Source organism: Chinchilla lanigera, unplaced genomic scaffold (genome assembly GCF_000276665.1).
Source record: "Chinchilla lanigera isolate Chin_1 unplaced genomic scaffold, ChiLan1.0 scaffold00089, whole genome shotgun sequence".
In the NCBI taxonomy this organism is placed as follows: Eukaryota; Metazoa; Chordata; class Mammalia; order Rodentia; family Chinchillidae; genus Chinchilla; species Chinchilla lanigera.
Window position 1 is genome coordinate 7,764,997 of NW_004955490.1, and position 19,300 is coordinate 7,784,296.

Consider the following 19,300-nt stretch of genomic DNA (forward strand, 5'->3'; position numbering starts at 1 on the left):
GAGTGGTTAGCAAAGCCCCTTTGATGAATATGAGTTTTAAAACTTAGTAAGTTACTAGTCCTAAAGTGGTTTGGAACTGTATTTATCACACAGATTAGCTGTCACCACACGAATAATTCTTTCTGAATAGCTCTGTCAACCAAAACAGTATAATTCAGACAAAATTTATTTTGAATTCCTCAAACATAAATTAAACAATTTAACTGCCAGTGATTACAGGCCAAGTCTAGCCCTCCACTTGTCTTTGTGAATAAAATTTTACTGGACTAAAGCACTGCTAGGGGCTTTATGTGTGTTGGTTATTGCTGCCTCTACTCTTCCACAGCAGAGCTGAGTAATTGTGACAGAGGCCACACGGCCTGCAAAGCCTCGAATATTTACTATCCAGCCCTTTACAGAAACAAAGTTTACTGACCCCTGATTCAAGGAGCATGATTTGATTTAAAGACAGGACGGGTGACATCTGACAAAAGTACCAGTAAGTATGAAGACTGTGACCCATCAAACACTAAAGTTCCTCCAAATAGGAAGACAACTGAGAAGTATACAGTTGACATCATTTCTATGGCAAATGTTTTGATATAAATTAGAACTATTTAAAATACGCATACAAATAATTTAACAAGAACTGTTTCTCCCTGATTTACTTTATTATTTGAGCAAGAGAACAGATTGCCTCTTAGTATTTAGCCCAAAAGAGGTCACACCTGCAAGAGTGGAGAACAGCACAAGATCTCTCATCTGCCGATGCTGGGAACAAACGGGAGTTGCTGTCTGTCTTCCAAATGTCTTCATCTCAGCTACTGAAGCCGCACTGCAGCTGTGTAAGACAAGCGGGAAGCAATGGCCTCCTCCTAAACTCTCTGCTCCTAGACTCCACGATTGTTCTATTTCTTCCTGGGGAAGGGTTGTTGTCCTTTCTTTGTTTTCTGCTTTATGTTGAGACATGGTATTGACTCCACCATGACTGCTGTTAAGGTTGTATGCTGTTGGCATATCAGGCACTTGCTGACTAGGAAAGTTTTAGGTAATAAGTTCATGTTCCTGTGGTGCCAGGTGGAAGACAGACCTCCAGATCGAGTTCCCACTACACTACACACTCAGAATCTCAAAATCTTCCTCCAGGTCAAAGTCCTCCAGTTGTTCAGTAGAGTCAATGAATTCTATTAGAATACAGAAAGAGAAGAAAACAATGGCATTTGGGTTGACGTGGTCAATCAATACATTACTCAGTCATTAAGACGACGTATTTTAAAATCACTTTGCCAAAGTAAGATTTATCTAGAGAATTACAATTAGGCTCACTGCCAAGTATTAGAAATTCTCCACAAAGACTCAAAATAACCAGACTGGTTACATTTGCCAGATCAGTGATCTGGCCAACAATCTGCAAGCCCTGCAAGATACTGTTTGAATTACCCACAGACTCTGGTTTACTCTTCTGAACCAGAGCACGAAACAACAACAACAAAATTCTAGACACCTTGATATTGCATAGAACTTTTGTACTGAGCGCATGTACTTCATTTATCATTCTTTACAACTGGGAAGTATCAGCTCATCAGAAGATTAAAATAATCAGCCAAATCATTCCTTGAACAGGTCAGCTGAGTAGAAATTTTATTTTCCACAGGAAGCATGAGCCACAGTTGCTTCTGTCTCATATAAAATTGCTACATGTGGATCTGCCAGCCGATAACTCCTAAGCAGCACCTTACCTGCCCCTGTGGTTGTCACCTCTGGCTTGGCTGGAGGTACAAAGGGAGGCCAGTGTGGTGGATGTTTCTGAACTAATTCAAACATCCTTAAATTCTCCTTCAGAATTTCCTGGGGAGATACAGAAACAGTTGTAAATCCTATAGAGTCACTGTATTTCTGTCCAATTGGTGATCTATGACACAAACCCTACAAGAATAACCTGAGAGTTGACAGGTAGGAAAAAATGCTTAGTGGATAAATGTATCCTCTACTTGAACCATGTGAAGATATCGGCTGTCTTTAATTCTGGATCCTATTGGCCAGGCAGGAAGGCCATTAGAAGGAGTAGCTGATGAAACCCAGTACTCATTGTCCACACTCCATCACGCAGCTTGAGTACTGAGCCAGCTGCACAGGCCCAACTCAACTTAGGTGTGAGGTGTTCCTGAAGTATTTGTTTCAAAAAAATATCATTTAATCAAATTAAATACGCCCCAGGAGAATTCCAGCACATATTAGCATGGGTTTAGTTGTAGTCCAACATTTAAGGCATATGTGCTAATTTAAATGGCATAATCTTATCATAATATTCTCATTCTATCTTTAAATGTGAGAGCTATACAATTTTGCTGCATTCCGAAGTGTAAGTACTGCCTTTAAAAATAATTCTCTATTTTGTATCAGTACATTATTACCTGTTGGGTCTCAGATTCAGTTAGGTACACTGGTGTCACTTATTCACTTGTGAAGAAAAACCTTTCCTTCTTATTCTTGCAAAGGTTATGGACTCCCATCTTTCCAATCTTTCTGTTTCACAGACAGGAGAACGTTGCGTCTTTTGCCACCCCACCTGGGGCTCTTTAACTACCTCTCATGATCTCCCTTTGGGCTTTCAATAATAATTCATACACATTTTCCATCTGCTGGCATGAGTTAGAGGCTGACCATGAGGGAGGCAGCACAAAGACCGATAAGCCAGTGAGATAATTCCCTTTTACACAAGATACCAAAAGCAAAAAAGAACCTCACATGGATTACTGCAAGTTATACTTCCTATAAGTGGTAGCATGTCTATATTTTATAAATAAGAAAGTTAGTAGGAGGACAAGCTGTCAAAGCCATGATGGAATATATTGAGCTGTTAATAGAACACTAAACAAGTGGAAAAGTGCATTAGTTTCATTAAACCACCTGAGTATCACGAAGAGAGTAAGGATGGACTTAGGGCTGAGAAATGTGAAATTGGCATTTTTAGGTTAAAATAGTAGGGTATTAGTTAAATATTCCACATGATTCATAAGTGCAGTGAAAGGAAATATTGTCACCACTAAGACCGTTACTCACCTGACATATTAAGCATGTTTGAAACAAAAGCTTTGGTTTGTTCCCCCAAAGTTAGGCACAGTTCCTCCCATATGATATATTCTTTGTTGCCTTTGTTTCTCTCTCTTGCAATAAAGTCATGTCAGACTAGGTTTATGTTACTCTGAAAACAGTCTTAAAAAGGAATCTTACTGAGTGGCTGTCATTTGTAAGACTGAAAAAAAAGTACATCGTTACCTTCTGAACAAGGCTACACCAGTTATCAAAGTCTTTTTCTTCTTTGCAGAAAAATCCCTTGGGAGGAAACAGAAGAATACAACTTAGAATTACCCTCTGTACTGCAAGGTGGAGCTGGTGGCCCCCAACCGGGAGGTGGGCCACCGTCTCTGGAGGTGTCTTCCCAGCCACAGAGGAAGGCTGGCTGGCCTTCTCTCTTCCTCCTAGGCCACTGCCTCATTTGTGCACAGACATCAGTATTTCGCTCACGCTCTCATTCTCCCTGGTTCTTGTCCTCTGTTCCCTTCCCCGTCCCTCTCCCCTCACGCTGTGGGCTACTTTAACCGGAAGGTCAGTCTCCAAAGCATGGGGTCAATTCCATCAAATTTGGTGTGCAAATAGACACACCTATAAAAATGTTCAATTATACCAGCAAATAAAAGCCAAATAGAACTTTTAGCCACAGGCAGCACTTAAAGTAGCTTTGGCCTTCAGTATTGCCATAGATAATCAAGAAATTACCTTCCTCCCCATCCTAAGAGCTATGCCACAGTGGTGAGAGCGTGGCCCAGAACAAGGGGAGGGCTGTGCCATGTCTTGGTCACTGGTGCTCTGACAGTTGTATTAACCAGGAAGTCAGGATGCAGACAGGCCTCAGAACCAGTGGCTATATCACAGCTAGATGCCCCCTTTACTGTGCGCTGATAGCGGTCATATTTCTAGAGAAAACCTGCAATTTCCTAAATTCTGTGCATCAAAAAAGATTCACCGTCTTCCCAGGGGGTTACCCCCTTTCTCATCCCTGGCCGTATCCCACATAGTCCTTGTGTCCAAAGAGAAACAATTTAAAAGCAAGAAGGAAAAGGGGGAAGGATGATAAAACTAATAATAACATTTATAGAATTCTTAATGTGGCAGGCCCTGTACTGTGTCTTACAATACTGCACCTCACACAACCCCATGAAGAAGGAAGTATTGTTTTCCTCATATTTAGAGAAGACCGAGGCTCAGAAAGGTGAAATGACTTTCCCTAAATCCACAGCTATAGTTAGCGGCAGAGCCTGGGTTCTAACTCAAATAGTTTTGCTCCAGGATCCATTCATCTCCCCAACAGATTAAACTGACTCTCATGGAGGTGGTGAGCAAATCTACCCTCGCCACACTACCGAACAACCTGGGTAACTCCCACAGAACCAACCTAACCAGGTGGCCTTGTATTTCCTGGCCAACCCAACCTTCAGATACCTACCAATGCTACAGAAGGATCCAAGTTCAGTATGTTCATCTGCTGTGGGGACTGCAGGCAATGGAAAGTCTGGTCATCAACCGTTCCATTCTCTTCAGTGTCAACAAAGGTCTGGGTCGTGTGAGGGTCCAAGAAGATGAGCTCATCACCTGTTTTGAACGAGACACGCTAAACCTTTGAAGAACCATTGGCCCTAGCCCCACTGCTATCCTTGGGAGGAGGCACCCTGGTTCCCTAACCCCTTCCTTGATGACAATGGGAATGAAATGACAGAAAGCCTGAAGCCAGGGTGAACATGCTTGAATAAAGCCATTTGTACCCAAATCTAGTCCTTCAGTCAAAAGATTTTCCCAAGTGTTTACATCTCCTCAGAGTCCAGGTCCAGATATGGAAAATGACAGGTTTGGAGAAAGGTGGGAATGAGAGAACACAGATGACATGGCAAGCTCTGTGAGCAGCAGTAGTAAAGAGGCAACAGTATAGTTACAACAGTATAGGCACCTATGAGCCTAGGTGCCATTAGGGAGCTTTCTGTCTCTTTTATGTTAGAAAGCATCTTGCTCTAGGCCAGTGTTTTTCAGACCTGTGCTCAGCGAGCACCTCTGAAAGGGAAAAGGTCTTAGCCTCCAAAAGAAATGCTACCCAGGCCAAAAAGCATGCCAACTCTGCTGTGGATGAGATCACAGTGAGCTGACTCCTGGTCTTGGTTAACTGTTACTGTTAGTAAGTTAACATTTCCCTAGAAACTACTGCCCTTGTCACACTAACACCAGTATAAATGCACCTCACTGGGAAAATTCACTGGCCTGATAGATGATGGATCTTTATACACCAGAAAAAAGCAATCCTTCATTCAGCTGAAAATCCTAGCCCCCAAATGACCTGGGGGGAGTTGGGGATAATAAAATGTCTACCTTGACCTAACAGTCAAAGAGCTGAGAGTTCCTCTAATGCTCATCATCCACGTGCTAATTAGGCAAAACTACCTCAGGGTACCCCGGATCTTACCATCCCGGCCTGAGGGCTGTCTGGGTCTCTATGTGCTTGACTGTGTCAAATGATCAAAGGGGTATCTGCCTGCAGCAAGAGAATGGGGCAAAGAGGGATTCCCCAAAGACCTTCCCTGGAATGGCATCTGGGAGAGCACATGTATGCGCCCATGCTAAGGAAGAAGGCACTTCCAATGTCTAGTGAAAAGTTTAGCTTCTTTATACCATAAACCAAGGACAAACTACTTAATTCACTCTGCCCCACTTTTCTTGATTTTTGACTAGGGTCCTGGGCCTGTTCCAGTAAACTCACAGGGTTGTATGCATTTGTGTTGTGTTGTATGCATTTCACCATGAAGACTTTACCTTGGTGAAATGTATACAACACAACATCAATACAAGGTGATCACAAAAGTATCTTACTTCAAAAGTACTACTCTGTAAATACAGAGTTAAGAGTATATGGAAATCAGTGTCCTCTTATGACTTACTTTATGGCAGTCAAAGTGTATACACATGCCCCCTAGAGAAGGAGGGGGAGCAGTAATATCGAAATAGCTGCAGATCATACAAGGGAATAACCACCGAAATGTTTAGAGGGAAGCCTATGGAAGACCATAAGATAAGAGGAAAGGAAGTTGCAGACAAGGAAATAGAAAGCCCGAGCAGTTTTAGAATCAAGCTATCTGCTGTACCATTTGGAGTTAAGATGCTATGATAAAATGATAGCATCCCTGACTCTGGTCAGCACCTTTTCCCATAGTGTGTGTGTGTGTGAGTGTGTGTGTGTGTGTGTGTGTGTGTGTGTGTACGCGTGTGCATGTGTGTGTGTGTGTGTGTAACTTTGCAGCCTGCCTTTTTTCTGAGAGTGCTTATAAGAGATACAGACAAAGGTGTAAGAAGTCCTAGAAATGATATAGGGATTAAACAAAGGTCTCTGCTTAGGCCCTGTGCATAACCAAGGTTAACGCTATAGACCTCCAGGTGGCAGCCTCTACCGAAGTGGAGGGAAAAGACAGCTCCTCCTCTCTGACCAGATAAACCTGGCAGCCAGAATCTCATCTCAGCGACAGCGTCCCATTTCTAGAGTTTCTCCCAGCTTCCTACCTAGAACGAGGGCCTCAGAGAAGCAATGGAGTATGGCAGGCAGAGATGACCAAACTGGGATTCAGTCCTGGCTTTTAGTGCTTCCTAGCTGAGTGACATTGAGGAAATAACCTCTCTTCATCACCATCTCACTATGTGTGAAATGAAAACGGCAATCTCCATCTTATGAGGGTGTTGTGCTAATAATGACAAGAGAAAAAGTCTGTACATGTTCAGTATAGCCTCAATTATTTCTCAACTATTTTCAATCTAGGCTTGGCCAAATTCATGGATATGGAACCCATAGAAATGGAGGGACGATTGTACATTTTTGCAACATTTTCTTTGACAGGAACCCAAAATCTTAGAAACAAGCATTTGAATGTATGTGACTCCAAATGGGATTTTTTAACGTACTTAGAAAAATAAAAGCCACCAAGGGCTCCAGATTTTCCATCAAACTGTAGTTCTTAAGCTCGACCAATAGATGGCAGCATTAGAAAGCGCAGAGGAAGCTGCAGAGCAACCGCCACCCTAAAGACAGGAAGAAACAGCTGTGCAAGGACAGAGGCGCTGGAGCAGAGCCAGCTTTTGCTGAGTGTGCACTACAGGGGCTGACAGAAAAATCCAGTGAATTTTTAATATTTTAGAAATTATAGTAAAAGACATATTGTCATTCATCCCCCTCAAAATACTCCCCTTCCCTTCTAACACACTTTTCCATCATTCTTGCCACTTTCTGAAGCAGTTCAGAAATTCTTCCTTCATGAGTGTCTTCATAAGGTGTGATTTAGAAAATGCAATAAATGTTGCCACCATGTGACATCCAACAGAAAGGCAGGCTCACAGAACAGTACAGCGCGTCCTCACACACGTCATGCACTGGGTCTGGTACCATGTGACTTCTGGCTCATCCCCAAAGCCAAAATGATCAGGAAAAGCAAATGTTTTCAATAAGTTCAGGACACTGAGGCAGCCACAGTGCAGCTAAAGACTGTCGTGAAAGAAGATTTCCAAAACTGCCTCGGAATGTGGCAAGAATGACGGGATAGGTATGTTTGAAGTGAGGAGAAGCCAGGTGTAGTGGCACACACCTGTAATCCCAGCATTCAGGAGGCTGAGGCAGGAGGATCGTTGTGAGTTCGAGACCAGTCTGGGCTACAAAGTGCACTCAAGGCCGGCCTGAACTGCATAGTGAGACAGTGTCTCAAAAAGACCAAAGGAAAAAAAAAGAATAATGATACTTGTCTTTTACAATCAATCAATCAATCAATCCATATGAAAAAGCCGGGCATAGTGGTTCATGCCTGTAATCCCAGTACTCTGGAGGCTGAGGCAGAAGGGTCACTGCAAGTTTGAGACCAGCCTTGGTTACAAAGTGAATGCAAGGCCGGCCTGAACTGCATAGCGTGACCCTGCCTCAAAAGGACAAAAATAAAGAAAGAAAGAAATGAAGTGAGGAGGAGTATTTTAAGGAAGGTTAATGGCAGTGTGTCTTTTACTGTAACATGTGTAAACATTCACTGTATTTTCCCATGACACCTGATATGTGCCTGCCTCTTTGCTGAACACCTTCCTGTGAGATTACCTAATGGTGATTCAAGTGGTAGCCTGTTTACATATGAGGAACCTGAAATTGAAAAAGCTCATCTCCTTTTCCTGTTGTCACACAACTATTAACTGGGGGAGAGGTCTGTAAAGCCAGGTACGTCTGCTGCCATCCCACTTCTCCTGCTCAAATCTCCAAAGAAATGGGTTGGGGAGGATGACCAAGGCCATCTCTACCCTGTCCTCCGTACATCTCCCCATACCGTTCCCTTATAACTGCTCTAGAGCTCCCTGCCTATTCACCAATGTAAGCTCATAGACTTGAGGCCCAGTCTCTGGCTACTCCATTGCTGCAAGAAGTGCCTTGTGCCGTATCTCCTCAGCTGCATCAATCCCCCACTCATGCTCTCCAGCACTAAAGAGGTGTCTGGGCCACTGGTACTCAAACTGTGCTCTATGGACCAGCAGCATTAGGACCACCTATTTATAAAAGCACATCTCGGGCCCCATCTCAGAATACCAGCTCTGCACTCTGGCAGGTTCTCAAGGTGACGAGCACACAGTGAAGTTCCAGAAGCACTGAGCTAGCTCACCTTGGTTCATCTTGTGTGTGAAGGGACTTTAGTGGCTCTAGCCACAACTAGTGAGTAAGAGCACCAGGCGTCCAGAGGCACTGATCTGTGCAGGGAACAGCAGGCTGCTCACTAGGGTCCGCTTAGAAGGTTAGTGGTTTTAAGTTGTAACTGCCACTATTTGGAAAGACACACTTCTGTCCTTGACTCCTCTAATTCTGACCCCAATGTGGCTCTGAACAGTGAATCAGCAGGCCTGGCTCTGAGGGCCTGGGAAGGCAGAGACTACTCCTAGCCTGACTGCCTGAATGACAGAGAGAAAGACAGACAGAGTGACAGAGACAGAGAGACAGAGACAGAGAGACAGAGATTAGCAAAGCCAAGGGTTTGAAACCCAGCAGCCCAGGGCCTCACAGGTAGGAATGTTCTGGAACAGTGCTATGACCTTGGGGCCATCCAGTAGAAAAGAACTCACACCATCCTATCAAGAGGCAAGGAAATAAAGGTATCAAAAGGGGACCTGCTTTCAGCAGGCCATGGAAGCATTGCTCTTCATAGATCAGGTTAGAGAGAGGAGCTGATGCCACAGTATCTCTGGGCTAAATAGGACCCAGTCACCAGAACGGCCCGAACTCCCATGCACACCTTCTTCCCACACCCTCCCCTAGCCCATGATGACTTACTTGTAATTCATCCTTTCTTACCTAAGAATCCTATGAAATAATAGGCGTTATTTGGTTTTCCTCCTAATGCCCCTAAAGACTGTGGCATCTTAAAACACTCCTGGAGGGAAAGAGAATGCAAAATTCTCAGCTCACTTGTGGACTGCTGCTCACGGATCGATGTGCTGACATGGCAGTGGGATGGGCAGGCAGCAACGGGCTTGGGCAAAGGAGCAACTTACTTTGAATGCGTCAACATACACGGGATTGATTTGGTTTATGCCCAGGCGAAGGGGCACAATGAGCAGCAGGGGTTTCCAGGCTGGGCAGAAGGCAGAGGTGCCTTTACTCTGGTTCGAAGTGATAAAAGAATCGGGGGGGCTTTCGTCAGCTGTATCAGCACTAAAGGGAAGGACTCGGCACATTTTTTCTAGAAACAGAAGACAAGGGATCGGGGTAAGAAGGTGATCCGGCCATAGGAAATACTCCAAAGGTAGAACTAAGAAGGCTTTCCCTGCTGCCACCAGGGCCCAGGCAGCCCCACTTCCCACAGGAAACCCGGGTCATCCCTTAGGCCTCCTGCTCTGTACGCTAGCCATTGAGCTCAGCTGGCTTGAAAGAAGACATGGGTTCACTGAGAGAAGCTCATTTCTCAACTAGTCTGCAAGGGTTTCTGAGACAGGGACTAGGTCTAAGTTTCTCTCACACCCATGGCAGAGGACGCAGGCCCCGATAAGGATGGGCCTCCGCAAGCCACCGAATGGTGCTTTCACAGATTATACGCATTTTGGGTCCCCTGCAGGGAAAGGGAGTGTTACACCTCTGAGGGGCAGCAAAGACTTTCTACTGGCTTTCTGCCTTTCAGAAGCTGAAAGGGAAGAGAACCGGAGCCCCATGCTGCCCTAGACTCCCTGACCCTGGTGGGGCAGGCCAGAGAGGCTATTCTGAGCCCCTGACTTCTAAGTGGTGAGGACAGAACTCCTCCCCCGCCATCTCGGAAAATAAGCCATCCGGGAACTCACTGATGTCTTCAATGACCACTGTGTTATCCATTGAAACATAAACAGCCAAGGAATTCCATTCATCAAATAAAGCAAGTTTTCTGCAAAACAATATATAATGAGTCACAACTGGAGAAGATGAAAATATCAGCAATGTATGCCTAGTGTTCCTAGTATCATAGAATCCTGAGTCACAGCGAAGGTGGTATTCAGGTTAGCTCTGTCTCCCTGTCTCCTTTGACAGAGCTCTGGGACAGCCCATGTCCAGGGACCTTGAGAATGCCACAGAGTGGCTATATCTGAACCTTAAAAAGAAGCTTCTATTTTATAACATAGAAAAGTCTCACTCACAAAATGACAGTATTCCCACTGGGCAAAATAGAATAGTTCCTCATGTATCTGCTCCCAAGCTTCCAAGAAATTTTGTTTCCTTAAATAAAAGATGTTCTGAATTACTGCTCTTGTTGAAAAAGAAAAGAAAAGAAAACCATCACTAACATATATATTTAGATCTGGGGATATAGATCAGTTGTTTAGCGTGGGTTCAACCCTCAGCACAGCCAAAATATATTATTCATATATATGTGTGAGAGAATGGATAATGTGGAAAATGACAGAAGGGGGAGAGAGGGAGGGAAGGAGAGAGAGAGAGACGGAGACAGAGAGAGAGACAGAGGGAGGGAGGGAGGGAAGAACAACAGCTCTTATTCCTCTTCCCAGCTGTGGCACTGAAAATGCCATTCAAGGAGACTTATATCACAGATGACTCAGGTGGGTGGGGAACTTCACTAGTCAGCAGCTGAAGAGAGACAGCATACTGAATTGCATTGGGGGAGACTAGAAAAAAAAACCCTTTTAAAGGAGAGATTATCTCGTTTAATAAGATATCGTGCCTACTTCTCTCTTCTCTTTTTTGCTGGTTTGAAAGAAGACATATTTCATCTGGCTACTGCTGGGATCCATGAATAAACCCCAAACTCACTAGACAGAATAAAAAAATTATATCAACCAAAACAGCACCCAAGAAGAGGTTAATGACCATTATACTTTTACTTCACTCATTATAATATACTATCTTTCTCCATATTAATAATGATAAGATAATACTAATAATACACAGACAGTCCTCCACTTGTAATGGTCTCACTACGGTGTAACAGCAACACAAGCTCAGTAGGAACTGTACTTCCAACATTATGTCTGGATCTTTCTCTGGGCTAGCAACATGTGCTCTGATCCTCCTTCATGATGCTGAGCAGCGGCAGCAAGACAGAACACCCAGTCAATAAATAATCACAGGGGGAAACAACTGACACTCTGTAGTGGACTGTGTTGCTAACCTGGGGTGCTCAGTAGGTTAGGTGTATTTGATGCACTGCTGACTTAGGATATTTTCAACTTATAGTGGGTTATCAGGAAATAACCCATCCTAAGTCAAGGGGCATGTGTACTATTTCTAATGGTAACAATCGTGATGAATCAGAGCCCACTTAAAGTCCTGAAAGAATGTGCTTCCATTTGTTCATTGTTGGGAACCTTAACATTTAGTGGAAAGAAGGAAATTCTGAGGGACATTACTTAAAAACTAACCATTTTGAGCCAGATTTTATGCTCAACACAGTCATTCTAAACTTTTACACTTTCTGCCCTGGGTTCCTATAGCAGTTCCTGAAACAGGGCGTCTTCTCACTCAGTATAGTCAGTGTTATATTGTGTCTGGATGTCCCCCCAAAGCCTCATGCAGTCATGGGCGTGGGTTTCTAGAGTTTCTGATTGATTCATGATCCATCGCTGGGGTTATAGGTGTGAGTGCTTCATCCGCCCTGGGGCGGGTAGCCTACACACAATATAAGGGAGGAAAAGTCTTCTCTCTTGCTCCTACTCTTTTGCTCTTCTTGCTTTTGCTGTTTTCCACTGCCATGAACTGTTGCCCCTGTGCCATAAGCCACTCTGCTTTGGAACCAGCTGAGTATGGACTAAAACCTCCACAAACTGTGAGCTAAATACACCTTTCCCTCTTTAATTTTGGGCGTTGGGTATTTTGTCTCAGCAACAAGAGAAAAGTAACCAAAATGGTCAATGGTATCTAAAAGGTACTCTAAGGCAAGAAAGTGTGTTCAGGGAGGCTGTACTGTCAGTAAGGAGTAAAGTCAACAGTGAGTTTTCCTTCTGTCCCTAGGAAATCCAGACAGCTCCCCTTTATATACACATGTTCAAAGCATTCTAGTTCATTGTAGACTGGCGCACAATTAAATCCGGACTCCTTCTGTACTTCACATGGAACAGGTCCCACCGTGATTCCCCGGAACTGGAGGATACAACACCCAGGAAGCCTAATGGTTTCAACCTTCTAATCCCTAAATCTGGCCCCTGATTCTGGCTGGCATTTTCTTTCATCTATCAAGCATTTACTAGGCACTTATGTGCCAAGCAGTTTCATGTGCTAGTGTTACCCAGTAAATGAGACAAATACAATCTCTGCCCTTAATGCACTTTCATTTGGTGACAGGTTGTCAGGAAAGAAAGAATGGCAACAGGTAAAGTGGGCTGCAGGTATAGACACCAATGCCACTTACTCAACTGTTTACTTGGAAAATGTTGATCCTGATCTCTCTGTCTCACCTCTTACAATAGGAGGTGAGTTCTAGAATTTAACAGGACAACTATAAGAAAACTAGGGCAATTTGAATCTGCCAAGCAATGACAAACTGATTCCAAGACTGCCTGGGGATTTGTCTCCTCCACTAGATAGTGGGTTCCTTGAGGTGAAGAATGTGTCTAGTTTATTTCTGTATACCCAGTACTTAATACAGAAAGGCACCCAATAAACATAGAATGAGTTTCTTTATACTATGCAGGGAGGTAGTCCTTTTGTTGCTTGGACTGGCTAAGCCTCTGCTGCTTAGTACAAAACTTTTAGCTTTGAAGGACCCTTAGGCCAATGGCTCCCTGGCACTTGAACATCAATCAGTAAGGTAAGATGCTAAGCAAGTCGTGGGGTATAGCCACATAAGAAACCAGTGAATACCACTCTGCCACCAAGACACGTTCACACCTAAACACTTCAAAGAATTGCCTAAGCCTAATGGTATGGATGTTTTGGAAGCTTAGCAGGAACGGATGGCTTAGCGGGGTGGCAAGTATATTTAGGGTGATGGGAAGTTCAGTTGGCTGGGGAACAGAAACATAAGAGATAGTAAAATAGGCAGATGCCAGACTCTTTTACTTACTTTAACACCTGTGCAACTGTATTTGGTCCAAACCATTCGCCAATTGATTTCCCTTCTCCTACACCCATTTGTGCTGTTTTCAGTGGAGAAAATTAACATGTTAGCAAAACTTCTTCCAATGAGCCTCAAACTCTTAATTTTTTACATAAACAAATGGACAACTTAATGAAATCACATATAAGGCATGGGGGGAAAAGATCAGCTACGGGTATTGCTGTTTAACTATTGATTTATGATCTTACCCATTTGATGGATAGAATAGCAACAGTCTTTTCTATCTAAGAAGCACTGTAGGATCCGTTGGTATTCTTTGGGTTGTTCCTTTTGTTTCTCCCAGTTCCAGTCTTTTGAGGGAAAAATAAGTTAAAGTCATTTTTGTAACTATTTATTACTGCTTAGAACTCTTATTATAACTACAAACTGGAAGGAAAATAATAGACCTACATATAGAAGGTAGGCAGGATCGACTTAGAACATTCCTAGGTATCTTTCATTTTGACGACAAAGACATCTGGAAACTACTTTCAAAAACTCTGCATGTGAAGCAAAAGCCAAAAAAAGTGGTTGACTGAGGAACTGACTTAGCCCAAAGCCTGGATCAGAATAAATGTTACATAAAAATGGTGCCACAAAGGCCTTTCTAGGCAGCTACTCTGAATACGAGGTCAACATAAAACCTGGCAGTACAACTAGAGATTAGCCAGATGCCATAGTATTATACACGTAGAAATGGCTTTTATCTTTACATCCTGGCAGCACTGTCAAAAGGGTCTCGTGTGGGGGGGTGGGTGCCAATGTGACACACAGCAGTTTACAGGGTTCATAGGTAAGGAAGTTGTTTTTTTTTTAAAAAAAATCACATGCTGCCATTTTTACACTACCTTTTCAATAATCAAAACCGAGGGGTTTTAGTACATGTTTACTGTACATAACGACTACATTCTTCATCTGGTACATGTACATAACATATCTGAATTCTGTTTTTCCCCCTTTCTCCTCTTCTCCCCCTACCAAGCTTTGGAAAACAAATACCTGTATTATCAGGTGTTCAAGACCAAAGTCAAAATCACTCTTCCATCTGTAGGGATCCATCTGTGCCTTAGGCATAACCGCAAATCCTACAAAGGCCACATCCGAATTTCTGAGGACAACTATGAAAGTGCTACACAATTAGTGCCGTGGCCGGGGTGCACTGCTACCATTTCTCTCTAGAAAGTCTGTCTCATGGAGCCAATTTCTGAGGCTCAGTTTGCATCCAAGAAATAAATTTCTCTCCTAAGGTTTTAGAGTCTGAACTAATGACTGAAATACACTTGAAGCCAAAGGCCATTATCTCTAGACTCATTTTTTAATTAAGTTTATTGGCACAATTTAGATAAACATAATGATCACATTCATCATAGGGAACTTATACCTCTCTATGATGTAACTTGATCCTTCTTCTTTCCCATTTCCCTCCCCTCCATTTGACTTCTCCTCCCCTCCTTATTAACAAAGCTTTGTTTCCATCTTATCTTTCTTTTTTTATTCTTTTCCCTTTACTCCTTTCCCTCTTCCCCCTCCATAGTTCCTCTTTTCTTTTGAATATTTTCTTCCTATTTCACAATGTACATTATACATTTGGTCCTTATTTACTCTTTCAGTTTCTGACACCAAGGAGACAATGCAATATTTGAACATGTGAACACACCCTTTTGACCCATTCCTCAGTTGATGGGCACTGAGCTGTTTTCAAGACTTAGCTATTACAAACTGTGCTGCAATAAACACGGGTACACATATATCACTTGGTATGATATTTTTAATTTTTCGGGGAAGATACCCAGAAGGGGAATAGCTGGGTCAAATAGGACCGCTAATCCTAGTTTTTAAAGGAATCTCCACACTGATTTTCACAGTGGTTGCAGCAGTCTACACTCCCACCAACAGTAGAGAAGGGTTCCTTTTTCTCCACAGCCCCACTAACATTTGTTACTGGGTGATTTCTTGAAAATAGCCATTGTTTCTGAAACGAGACGGAATCTCAGTGTTATTTTAATTTGCATCTCTCAAATGACCAGTGATATTGAACATTTTTTCATATATTTATTTTGTTTGTATTTCTTCCTTTGAGAAGAATGCATTCATTTCAGATGCCCTTTTTTTCTTGTTTTGTTTTTATTTTTGTTTTTGTCTTTTTGAGACAGGGTCTCCCTATGCAGTTCAGGCTGGCCTTGAGCTCACTTTGTAGCCCAGGCTGGTCTCGAACTCACAAGGATCCTCCTGCCTCAGCCTCCTGAGTGCTGGGATTACAGGCATGTGCCACCACGTCCAGCAAGATGCCCATTTTTGGATTGGGTCTTTGAATTTGAGGGGGGTCTGACTTTTTTCAATTCTTTTATGTTCCAGATATTAGTCTTTGGTCTGAGGGACAACTGGCTATAATCTTTTTCCCATTCTATGGGTTGTCTTTGTTGTACTCTGTTAGTGATTTCCTTTGCTGTGCAAAAGCTTTTTAATAGAATGAGATCCCACTTGTTGATTCTTTGTATTATTTTCCATGCAATCAGGGTTTTGTTCAGGAAATCTTTGCCTGCACCAATGTCTGGAAGAGTTCTTCCTATTCTCTCTTCCAGTAGATTTAATGCTTCTGTTTTAATATTTAGATCTTGGATTCATTTTGATTTTGTTTAGTGCATGGTGAGAGACATAGGTCTAGATTTACTCTTCAGCATGTGGAAAGCCACTTTTTCCCCTCACTGTTTATTAAAGAGGCTATCTTTATTCCAGTAAACATGTTCGGCCCCTTTGTCAAAGATAAGGTAGCTGAGTGTCTTTGTGGTTGTATCTGCATTTTCTAGTCTGTTCCACTGAGCCTCAGGTCTGTTTTTTTGCCAGTACCATGCTGATTTTATCACAGTAGCTTTGCAATATAATTTCAAGTCAGGGATTGTGATGCCCCCTACCTTGCCTTTGTTGCCCAGAATTGCTTTTGCTATTCTAGGTCTCTTCTGGTTCCAAATGAATTTTAGGATTGTTTTCTCTAGTTCTGTGAGGTATGCTAATGGTATTTTGACTGGGGTTGCATTAAATATATATAACAACTTTGAGAGTACAGCCATTTTCACTATGTTGGTTCTTCCTATACAGGAGCCAGGGATATCTATCCATTTCCTGGTATCTTCTTTGATTCCCTTTTTCAGAATACTGTAATTTTTTTAGACTCTTTAACCTCTAGAATTTCTAAAGCCAAAGTTGTAAACTTCAGATTCAGCACATCCTTCAGAGACTAAATCACATCCAACTTTTTTCGTTGGCTACTGAATTGTCCAAGGTTAGGGAAATTCTGATTAGCTGGCTGCTAAGTATTATTAAATATTTACAGATGACTGAGCTAAGTGAACACCCCACCCCAAGTTTTTAAAATGACTGAATAGGAAACAATTCAAAAGACTTCTACGTCTTGTAATCCATCATAACTATAAGATCTATTTCCAAATTATTCCTGCTATTTGCTTTTATGTTGAAATGATTGAGACTGCAGCATTTTTTTTCTAGTTTGCTCCCACTTCAGAATTTAGTTTCAGAAAAGTCATCTCAAAGTGCTTTATAAATGAGAAAAAAATTAGGCTGGGCTTGGTGGTGCACACCTGTAATCCCAGCACTTGGGAGACTGAAGCAGGAGGATCACCATTAGTTTTAGGCCAGCCTGAACTACATAGCAAGATCCTGCTCCAGACAAACCAAAAGGAAGTAAATAAGAAAGAATTAAATAGTAAGAATGGATCTGTACCAACAAGTATATGTACAGTAGAGAAGTCACTTGACAAAGAGTCAGAAGATTTGCATTCTAATTTAACACATATGCTTCCTTGCTGACCCGGGGCAAATCATCTCATTTCCACAAGCCTCAATTTCCTCATCTGTTATGTAAAACAGAGATTATGAAACTACCTAGGGAACGAAAGCACAGGATATTCTACGCCCTGCGGAGAAGACAATACGTTCTGTGACTTCCTCAGAACTTCCTAGGTCCTGACTGAAAACTGCAGGGGTTCTCTCAGTTTGCAAAGTGGGAACAGGAGAGTGACATTTCCATGCCTCCATCAGCAGTAGCCAGTGAGTTCACCAGGCCAATCTCATCCAAAGTGCCCTTTGTCTCTCTCTCTCTTCCCCAAGCCCAGTTGGCATTTAACCCAAGTGCATGAACTGGCATCTAGCCCCGTCCTCCAGATGCCCACAGGGAGCATGCACATGTCTTAAAGAAAGCAAGCCTCAAGAGTGCCAACAATTGCAACTGGAAGGTTCCTGACTATGAAGCGGCCTCCCAAGAAAGCTAATTTCAGGATTCTTTCCTCATCGAATGGACATCCTCAGGGATCAAAACCCAGAGTGCGAGCTCTCTTATTAGGCACTTCCTTTAGGTCATTTATATCCTTCACCACATGGATATTCTAAATGAGGTCAAGAAACAGACTTACTACCACACCCTCTTGTTCCCTTTGGTATCTGGAATTTTTAAGAACTCAAACAATAGCAAAGTTGGAAACTCTACATGACACACCTGCTCAAACATTCAATTCTATCCCAGGAAAATAACTGTCTGGCTTGGTGAGTCACAAGGAAACACTGCCTGTTTCCTTCTTATGAGGGGCTTTGTTGACTTGACAACCCCAACACTTGAGCATGGAGAAAGCATTTTAGGGTCTACTGCTTTGTTACTGAGTCTTCTTAAAGTTTAGTGTCAATACCATACCAACAACAGCAAATGATACTACAGAGGTATCCCAAGCCATTTATAGAAATAATGGAACTCACCCCTTCCCAAGTGTCTACAGATAAGAGCCTGAGCCAGCATCATCTGTCCACAGCGCAGCATACACCCCCAGCCAGCATCTGATGAAGGGCCTGTTCCCCCTGTTGGCAAATTGGAGGGGATGAATATGAGTACCTTCAATTGTCATTTCCCGAGAAATCAGCATATTTTGGACTCACAAAAGACAAGGAAATACACATATTCTGAGGAGAGAGACAAGAAATACAGAGCTCAGATAGGGTTTGGATATAGGGTGGAAACTGGCAATGATAATGCTAAGTCAACCAAACAGCTTCTATAGACAAAGACAAAGCAAACAAATGAACTAAACCTATCCCTTAGGATTTCTGCTTGGAGACTTATAGGTTTTGAGTTTTCGTTTGTTTGTTTGTTTTTGTTTTTTCGGGGGGTTGTTTGGTTTTGTTTCTGTCTTTTTGAGACAGGGTTGTACTATGCAGGTGAAATCACTTTGTACTCCAGGCTGGATCTCCCTGCCTCAGCCTCCTGAGTGCTGGGATTGCAGGTATGCACCTCCATGCCCAGCCTTGGAGACTTCTAGGCATGCATGTAATTTTAATCAATGACTGCCATGTATGACTACCAACACTTAATTTATTGCCAGGTCAAATTTTGCCTTGTACAGTTGCCAGGTCAAATTTTGCCTTGTACAGTTTACCCACATGGCCCTGGACATCTCATTAAAGGTAGTCTTATCCTAGTTAAAGAATACTATCAGGGGCTGGGGATTTAGCTCAGCGGCAAAAGCGCCTGCTTGGCAAGCGCAAGGTCGTGAGTTCGGTTCCCGGTACCGGAGAAAAACCAAAAAAATAAAAAAATAAAAAAAAATAAAAAAATAAAAATTCAATGGCATTTTATGTCTAAAAAATTGCAAAGATTTTATAAAATAAGACTTACATGGGTAAGTTTTTTTTGG

The 19,300-nt window shown here is 42.6% G+C and overlaps 1 protein-coding gene across 1 annotated transcript in view; it reads right to left on the reverse strand.

Moving 5' to 3' along the window:
- Positions 1 to 148: 148 nt before the first annotated feature.
- The window catches only part of Atg4a (autophagy related 4A, cysteine peptidase), a 59,982-nt gene continuing 40,830 nt past the window's right edge, over positions 149 to 19,300 (reverse strand). Inside the window, exons 4-13 of the mRNA XM_005404678.2 lie at positions 18,369 to 18,467; positions 13,814 to 13,915; positions 13,572 to 13,644; positions 10,363 to 10,442; positions 9,583 to 9,770; positions 9,383 to 9,461; positions 4,487 to 4,632; positions 3,259 to 3,315; positions 1,719 to 1,827; positions 149 to 1,163 (exon numbers count right to left, since the gene is read on the reverse strand). Coding sequence (XP_005404735.1) covers positions 1,093 to 1,163; positions 1,719 to 1,827; positions 3,259 to 3,315; positions 4,487 to 4,632; positions 9,383 to 9,461; positions 9,583 to 9,770; positions 10,363 to 10,442; positions 13,572 to 13,644; positions 13,814 to 13,915; positions 18,369 to 18,467 — 1,004 coding nt within the window. The 3' untranslated portion in view covers positions 149 to 1,092. The remainder of the gene's footprint in view (positions 1,164 to 1,718; positions 1,828 to 3,258; positions 3,316 to 4,486; positions 4,633 to 9,382; positions 9,462 to 9,582; positions 9,771 to 10,362; positions 10,443 to 13,571; positions 13,645 to 13,813; positions 13,916 to 18,368; positions 18,468 to 19,300) is intronic.